At 33.6% G+C, this 9,353-nt stretch overlaps 1 protein-coding gene across 1 annotated transcript; it reads right to left on the minus strand.

The window, feature by feature from the left end:
• Positions 1-2,875: 2,875 nt before the first annotated feature.
• LOC106471664 (toll-like receptor 9) lies at positions 2,876-6,498 on the minus strand. Its single transcript, XM_013932281.2, has 4 exons — positions 6,363-6,498; positions 5,090-5,791; positions 3,549-3,697; positions 2,876-3,163 (listed from the first exon to the last, which is right to left on the minus strand). The coding sequence occupies exons 2-4, from the start codon at positions 5,767-5,769 to the stop codon at positions 3,027-3,029; spliced, it is 966 nt and encodes a 321-aa protein (XP_013787735.1). The 5' UTR covers positions 5,770-5,791; positions 6,363-6,498; the 3' UTR covers positions 2,876-3,026.
• Positions 6,499-9,353: the final 2,855 nt, after the last annotated feature.

Consider the following 9,353-nt stretch of genomic DNA (forward strand, 5'->3'; position numbering starts at 1 on the left):
CTCTGAGGTACTATTAAGTCAAGAACAATCAACGACACCAGAAGGAACTTTTCCGTGTACCAACAATATCTTAGTTGCCAAGTTAATGAATATTATTTCTCTCAACAGTAGCAGAATCGACTTTTTTTTGTGTAACAGTGACATTCTTTTTTTTTTTTTTCCCTAAAACAGTGATTATAGTGTTCCTTTTAATAATACCGGTACTATGTTTTTGGTGCATCAGTCACACTTTCTTATCTATCTAATAATGACTAGAGTTTTTCTTAATAACATTCAGTATGAATTTTTGATTTATCAATAGCATTTTAGTTTTGGTTACCAAATCAGTGAACACTGTTTTTCTCAATATCGCGATGGGGTGATTTGTTTGTTTGTTTGTAATTAAGCACAAAGCTACACGATGGGCTATCTGTGCTCTGCCCACCACGGGTATCGAAACCCGGATTCTAGCGTTGTAAGTCCGCAGACATACCGCTGTGTTACTGGGGGGCGCGATGGGGTGAATAAGTTAGTTATTCAGAATTTACACTGTCACAATAATTGTATCAAACATTAGTTAATGGTGTATTTCCTTATGTAACAACTTCTGATATATAGAAAAGACAGCGTGTTTTGGTAACAATGCGTTCCAACAATGTCAAGTTTCTTAACAATATAAGTATAACCTAATATTGTTGTTAAGAGGCTATGTGCTGAAAGTATAAAATGAAATGCATAAATTACAAAAGTGAAAAAAAAAATGTTTTCTAATTTAAAGATTGGCCCGGCATGGCCAGGTGGTTAAGGCACACGACTCGCAATCTGAGGGTCGCGGGTTCGAATCCCCGTCACACCAAACATGCTTGCCCTTTCAGCCGTGGGGGCGTTATAATGTGACGGTCAATCCCACTATTCGTTGGTAAAAGAGTAGCCCAAGAGTTGGCGGTGGGTGCTGATGACTAGCTGCCTTCCCTCTAGTCTTACACTGCTAAATTAGGGACGGCTAGCGCAGATAGCCCTCGTGTAGCTTTGCGCGAAATTGAAAAAACAAACAAACAATTTAAAGAGGTTTGTTTTTATAATTTAACTTTAAAATCGGAGGACAAGTCAGAGGGAAGGTTACCTTTATAAACAGGCTACATCCCGTAAAGGAGCAACAAACGTATATAGGTTATACTTTTATGGTAAAATGGGTTCAGAATACACACACACTGACATAGTCATCTAGAATAAAACAACCTAATAACCCGAGCGAAGCCGGATACTTTCGCTAGTATTAAATACTTGCAATATTAATAATCCTGTATTCACTACTTCCACAAGAGAACTGGCTTAAATGAGATATGTAAAAAACAAAACAATATATTGGGCAATTCTGAATTAAACTTTTTCGGTCAGACCATAAGAATATGATCAATTATATAATATTACTTAATTTCTTAACTTGTTTTTGAAATCATGAACATAATTGTTTAAACTCTGAAAACTTAAGTTGCAAGTGTTTGAAACTGACAATCATATATTCTATAACGGTCTATTCCAGACTAAGAAAACATTTTATATATAAAACAACAATGATTTCCTTCCCAGGATGCAGTTGCTACTCACGTGGCTGATGGTCACTTTCATTTCAAAATAAGATATGTTATATCTTTGGAACATCACCTAACTTAACACTTCTCTCAGATGCCAAGGGGTGTCTTTACACTACAATTTGTTGAATATTAAAAGTAAGTTCAATCCTGAAACTCCCAAAGAGGTTGGTTTTGGACGTATTTTTTCGAGACAACTTCGACACAAGTTTTCTTTTGTTAACTTATAATTTTTTAAGTGATATACAGCATCCTCAAGTCTCCATACTAGCTAGTAGCCTAGTACTAAGGTCTACTTGCTGGGAATAAATTCAGTATATATCAAAAAGCCATATTCTCAGCATCATTAATTATGCAATTGCCAACCTTTTATGCTTCTGCTATCACCTTTTTATGTTTAGCTTTCAATTGAGATATGAACGATTTCACTTGTGATTCAGTAATGAAGTACGAAGCATTACGATAGTCAGCAGTAGGATGAGCAGGCAGGAACACTTTGAAAGCAGCTACAGGCATAATATTGTACCCGGCTTGCTGCACAACATCTACCAAGATGGTTCTAAATACCTGAATACCTCTCCTTGTCATTTGTAGACTTCCATGCTTCTTGTGCTTGGCTGTTAAGCTAGTGATGCGCTGATGGTGGTCAGTCACCTTACCACATCAAATTACTTTTTGCAGCCCCAACGCTAAAAGAGTGTGGGAAATGACTTCTTTTTTAGCAAATAAAAATTTCCAAAAAATTTCAGTTCAAATTAAGAAAAACCGGAGTGGTTAGGTTTTTTTTTTTCAACAAAAATGTCCCCCACAGGCTCGTGATGGGCCTGTTAAAATATCACTATGTATTTCTATACAGTATGTTCCGAGTTACAGAAATCTTTCTCATATGGTACCCTAGCTGAATGACCTAGTTCCGAGAGTAAATAGGGCGAAAATAAACTATTGGCTCTGTTAATCGACATTCAGTATCAAGACCACAATCTCTATATGTATGAAAATTTTGAAAAAATATATAATAACTAAGGGGGTAGGAAACACATAATACGTCTGCATACCACAACTGTAGTGTGAATATGATTGCAATTCATATTTATTAATAGCTTTATAACTTTGAAAGACATGAATAAGATTGGTTTTGAGAAAGAGGTACACATACTGTTAAAAAAATGTGAAACTTGCCCATTTGATACATCAAGTAATTCAGTAAATAAAATTCTTAAATATGACTCTAAGACATTAAAAGGTCTTAACAAAAACCTGGAGAACATTATATAAACATCTAAATAAACAACTATTAATCCTACTAAGGTTTACGAATGTTAACCTACAGAGTTTATTATCACAAAAGATGTAACAGTTTGATTTCTGAAGTAATAATTTACAGATAACAAACTAAAATAACATACATAGGAAGCAACACATAAAATATATCATTATAAAGTACAGCTGTGTTCATTACAGATCGTTTTTAGACAATGCCTTCAGAGACATCCCCTTTAAGTTTTCAGGCTCAGCACATGTGCCAACTATATCTTTTGGTAGGCCAAGATCGAAAATCCAAGACAAGGTCCAGTTGCATACCAGTGGATTTCCTGTAAATACAATATTGATCACTAAAGCTAAATGAAAAGTAGGTCAATCTGAAATGTGCTTTCACAAGGAAAAGTAAAAAAAAATGTTTGTTCAAACAAAAACAACAAACTATTCATAACAGTGAATCATGAGGACAGTGACTACCATTTATATAATCATGGACCACGATAATTGTGACTACAAAGTTAATGTGTCTACAAATGGAACAGGTCAACCAGCATCAAATGTTCCTCATGCTTCAAACATTCCTGAATTTGTTTACTCTAAGTAATTAAATATAATGCCTAGAATAACATACAAAAAGGTTTTCATCTAAGTAGTGTGTAACCAATGATCATAAGAAAATAACTGACTATAATAATTAATAAGTAATCTCCAAGTTACCGTTTATATCAATAATTTTCAAGTTAGTCCACACATCACTCCACACTTCTTCCTGAAGAAACTTGATATCGTTATTGCTGGCACGGATGACTTTCAGGTTTGGCATATTTGTGAAAAAGTCGGGGGAAAAACCACGAAGCCTGTTGTCACTGTAATGATAAGATAAAATACGTGTTGCATGATAAGCAAGAGCTTAATGTAAGTCAATCACACAAAGAACAACTTAAAACAATGAACAGCAGGAGTTTAATATAGGCCAGTCATGTAATCAACAACTTAAAACAATGAACAATGGAAGTTTAATATAGGTCAGTCATCTAATCAACAACTTAAAACAATGAACAATGGAAGTTTAATATAAGTCAGTCATCTATGCAACAACTTGGAACAGTGCATACTGGGAGTTTAATAAAGGTCAGTCATTTAAGAATCTCGATCATTTGGTCAATCTGTTAATTATCCCCCCCCCCCTAAGTAAATCGATAATGCTCTCTAAATAAGAGGCCCAATTTTTTTTTCAGAATTTGAAAAGATAACACTATATTTTATATAATTATCCTGGTGATTAAATAGTTTAAGCTGGCTTCGTTAAAATATTTATACTTGGAAATTCCATTAAAAGAATAAAAAATTTAAAAAGTAGTAATTGTTGGCTTTGACTGGACGAGCTCTAATATAAAAGTTTGTTTGCTGAGGCAAAAATTTAGGAGGTCGTGGGGCCAATATAGTAACCATCTAAGAACCATAATTTAGAGAAAGAGAGAAAAAAAGTGGTAAGAGAAAGAGTCTAAATATGCAAATATTCCTTGATAAGTTTAACGAGATATGAAGTTGGTTGAAATATGTTATTTTTTTATATGTCTGTAATGTCGTTTGGTATTTGTAACTTAGGCAATGCCTAAGGTTGTTTGAAACAGTGTGCATACTTGCATCGACACTAGACTATCACTTTCTTCTGGATCTGTGAATCAATCAACAATTTTGTCTCTCAAAATATATTTTGGTCGACTGACTCACGTCAAAAACTAAATATAATTGTGTGAATCCAATGCTCTTAACATAACAGGAGACGTCGGATTTACCGATAAATACTAGCACTTCACCTGACTGGTCATTTTCATATAACATAGTTAAGTCTGTAACCTCTAGATATCATCTGTTCGACCAGTGAAGAGCAATGCTGTCGTTAATCTACTAGTACTATGCGCGACGTTGCAGTAATAATTCTGCGGGCAAAGCTGATACTATCTACTAGAGAATAATAAAGAAATAAAGATAACTAGAAGGAAAATAACTCAACAGTTTTCTGATCCTTGTGTTTCTGAGAAAGCTGCATAAAATCAGGCTAAATGAATTTTTTCGAAAACTTCTACATTAGAATAAGATGACAGAAAACTCATATTTTAATGTCTTTAATCTTTGACTCGCTACTTTACACATAAACGAGGACGATAAACATTTCTACGTGTAATTTAAATACAACGTTTACTGATGTGAAACTTTATTATGACAAAAGTATACTTGTTTACTATTTGGCCTACCTTATTTCTAAATATTCAAGGGATGTCTGCTCAGGCAAAACGTTTCTTTCGATGTATTCCAAGAGGTTCTGGCGCACGCTCAGAGATATGAGTTTTTCCAAGGTTCCGAAGGTTCCAGCCTCTAAAATCTTGATCTTATTGTTTTGTAAAACAAGTAATTCTAGGGACGAAGGAAGCAATGTTTTAGAAACGCTTTCCAGATTAGAGTTTATGATGTAAAGCATTGAAAGTTTTTCTAGGTTACTTAGTCCCAGATTCGTCATTCCACCAGTAACTCTAACATCAGATAGATATATGCCTTTAATTATAGAAGACAAGTAATAAAATGGGGTTGGCTCATCCTTCTCAACCGTTATACTGACATTAGTTGCTGTTAGATGAAGTATAATTGTGTCTTCTAACCACTCTCGTTCGAAATTACTGATGTCAGAATCAGAAATGCTCAATTCATGAATTTCAATTCCTTTCAAAGACGTCATTGCAATCTGGAGATCTGTTCCGTAAATACCTACGCACTTAATTATAATGTCAGACATTCTGACATCGCAACTACACGGGTTGACCGACACTGGACATCGAGGTTCCTCCTCTTCATTGATCTTGGATGCTGTGGCCAAACTGAGTATCAGAATAATAGTTCCTAAGACTTTGCCAATATTTGTTTGAGCTTGAGAGGCCATGATGAAAAAGTATTAAAATTATCTGTGGGGAATAAAATAATTTAAAAATGTAATATAAAACAATAAAAGATCTAAAAATATATCCATCACATGATAATTAAAGAATAATGGAAATAACAGCTGATACAGTGATCATTTATACAATAATTATTTGAACTTTAAATATTTATTCTATGCCAATTCACTAAACGGACACAAAATGTCACTACAGTCTTCCAGTAATAATTGTTTCACCGTTTTTATACATATCTTAAGAAAATTATAATATTATAATACATCTTTAACTTATGTTTTAAAAAATCACGATAAAATCTTAGCGCTACGGACAGACAGATCCGTCTTCTTCAGCTTCAAGGATGAAAGCAAAACGTGATTTAGAAAATATTTATACAAACAAAACATTCACGTGATTTCAACAGTTCCGAATAAATTTAGTTTACATACACGAGAAGAATATTTATGGTTTATTTAATTCGGCTTTTTAGAATGGATAGTTGTTTTACAAATCTAAATTCAACATTATCAAGTTGGTTATAATAAAGTTAACGATTACAATTTTATATATTGCTATAAACAGACACAAAAATACACACCAGTACAAACAGCTTACTACTTTCTTATGTTGTCACCAAACTGTTAAACGAGAGACGATCATCCTGTTTATATCGTCACGTATGGGTATTTCTTATTTCCGTTTTTACGCAACACTACTCATCCCACTTGTTTATTGGGAAATAAAAACAAATGTGCAGTGACCAACAATGGCCTTATCGTATGATTTATTCCCATTAGGCCTAGCTTTTGTGATACGTAAACTTTAGTTTTTATCTATATTTCTCTTTGTTTATTCTTTCTGATTCAGAATCAATGGCCTAGAGAGCATAGTATTAACAAGACTTTCCAGAATTTGTGCTTTCGCCACCCTATTTCGTAATTTTCACGTTCAGTTGACACAAATTTCAACATGCTTCACGTTTTCTGATTCAGAATCAATGGCCTAGAGAGCATAGTATTAACAAGACTTTCCAGAATTTGTGCTTTCGCCACCCTATTTCGTAATTTTCACGTTCAGTTGACACAAATTTCAACATGCTTCACGTTTTTCCTTGCTTCTCCAAATATATTTCTCTATTTTTGAAATGTTTTTTGAGATCAAAACATAATTGTCCTTTTTTTTTTTTTAGATCCTTAGGCCTATATGCACGTTCTTTAGTTCATTTTTGTATTCATATACAGCAACAGTATTACAGAAAGCACAAAAGGCAGTCTTCTTTGCCCTTTATGGACTTAACTAGGTTTTGAAAATATTAAAACTTCGGAGTCAACAGGATTCATATAAGAAAAACAAACAGACAATCAATTTCGCAAAAAAAATTCGAATTGAAATTTTTCATTTCTATAAACGTAAATATCTCTAGAATGTAACTTTATTAACTCAATATTTCGCTATTAGTATTACAGTTTCGTCAGGAGCTATTAATATCCTACAAGGATGAGTGAAAGATTGAGCTAATAAGTTACATTCTCGAAATATAGGTTGTGATTTTATTTACGTTTATAGAAATGTCTCATAATAAACTCCAGTTTGCGTTAAATAAGGTTAAGAATAATAACATTTTCATTCATTTTACTACTAGGTTACTGTCCGAACGTTATTACAAATATTTTTCGTAAACTGATTAATGTAAACTTTTCATGGATTTCCGTCACAAAGAAACTTATTAATAGTTGTTTATTTGTAAATAAGCACAACGCTACACAATGGGCTATCTATACTCTGCCCACCACAGGTATCGAAACTCGGTTTCTAGCGTTGTAAGTCCGCAAACATACCGCTGCGCCACATAGGGGCGACTTATAAATATGAAAAGACGTAAAATATGTTTACTAGGTTTGTAAACATTCATAAAAACATTAAAGTTAGCTATTACAATAGTACGTGCGTTGCTCTAACTACATTTGTAATGATTGTGACCATCTCACGTCATCATTGCACTGTTTTAAACTTTTCATGGAACTCCCAATTAATTTTGCAGTCCTTTTAACGGACTGGGTCAAGCTATTTATTCGATGATTTCACAGAAAGCTGACCCCAGTGGCACAGCGGTATGTCTGCGGACTTGCAACGCTAAAATCATGGTTTCGATACCCGTGGTGGGCAGAGCACAGATAATCTACTGTGAAGCTTTGTGCTTAATTACAAACAAATAAATAAACACAGAAAGCTTGCATACTTAAGCTTCTACTTGTAGACCTTTAGCTAAAAGATAATTTATGTTACACCAAAAAAAGTTATTCTAAGTAGTTTGTAATTACAATAAACCACATTTCATGATGTTAGAAAAACACTTATGTTCAAGAAGTCTTGAAAGAAATGAATAAAACCCCTAAAACCCGAGCCCTTTCGAAAGATGGACCTTTCTTCTTCAGGGGCAAATAGTACGAAATGGCATACTATTATTCACATACCTAAGTTAATTTAGGTTACTTTATGATGAAGTAAAACGTACTCAGACCCCATACACTTCACCATTATAAGACGCCTTAAGGTATTTTTTGTTTACTGATTTAAATTGTGCTGATGAGCCTTGAATAGGCGAAACTGCAGTCCACAGCAAAGGATACAGACAGTTTGTCCCTGAAGAAGAAAGGTCCACCTTTCGAAAGCGCTCGGGTTATAGAGTTTTTATTCATTATAATGAACCTTATTTCATATACAAGAGGAGAATCGTTATGATTTAGTTTCTTTAGAATGTAATATTGTTTAATTAATTCAAATACTATAGCGTGTGTGTATTTTTCATAGAAAAGTAACATCAAACTAACTGCTGTGTCCACCAAGGGGAATAGAACCTCTGCTTTTAGCGTTGTAAATACGTAGAATTATCGTTGTCTCACCGGAGGATAAATTATATAGCGAAAAAATATATAAAAAATCAGGGAATACATATATAAATATATTTGTTAATTACGGTTTTATACAAAGAAATATTTTAAATTTCTGTTTCTACCAAATCATTTTTTATTTTATTTCTTTAAATAGGCATTAACATACACACCTCTTCAGACGGCACACAGTTTACCTCACATGACGAGACCCATTTTGTGTACAAAAGTTGGCTTTAATTCTGTTTTATGTCGAAGGTCGTGTAGTATTTTTAAGCTAACTATTTTTACGTAACTCTTATTCTATTTGTTAACTCACAGATGAAAACAAGTACAAGGTACAGTGGCGGACAATAATCTTATCGTACAATTTACTCCAATTGTTAAGCGGGTTCTTTCGATTTATGAAGTGTAAAAAACAAAAACAACAGAGTCCAATCCACTTAGTGATAACGAAAGCGTTTCATTTCTTGAACTTCTAATTCTGTAAGTCGTATCATTTTACGTAACGAACGAAAAGCCCACCTGACAAATAAAAATTCCCCTTACATCCTCATTTTTCTCGTATTTCTTATTACATTGTCGAAACACAGGCTCAAACTTAACAATGCTAAATGACTCAATTATCAAACAACTTATCTAATTATTAATAGTGTTGCGTCATCGAGTCACATGACTACTGTGACGCAACGTTTCTA

This window comes from Limulus polyphemus, unplaced genomic scaffold, assembly GCF_000517525.1.
Source record: "Limulus polyphemus unplaced genomic scaffold, Limulus_polyphemus-2.1.2 Scaffold4768, whole genome shotgun sequence".
In the NCBI taxonomy this organism is placed as follows: Eukaryota; Metazoa; Arthropoda; class Merostomata; order Xiphosura; family Limulidae; genus Limulus; species Limulus polyphemus.

Bases quoted from the DNA above. Each gene is read 5' to 3' on its own strand.
- LOC106471664 (XM_013932281.2), bottom strand. From the start codon at position 5,769: ATGGCCTCTCAAGCTCAAACAAATATTGGCAAAGTCTTAGGAACTATT. The intron at 3,698-5,089 runs GTAGGCCAAATA...TTATCATTACAG, and splicing joins CTTGAATATTTAGAAATAAG to TGACAACAGGCTTCGTGGTT. The intron at 3,164-3,548 runs GTAACTTGGAGA...TTGTATTTACAG, and splicing joins GAAAATTATTGATATAAACG to GAAATCCACTGGTATGCAAC.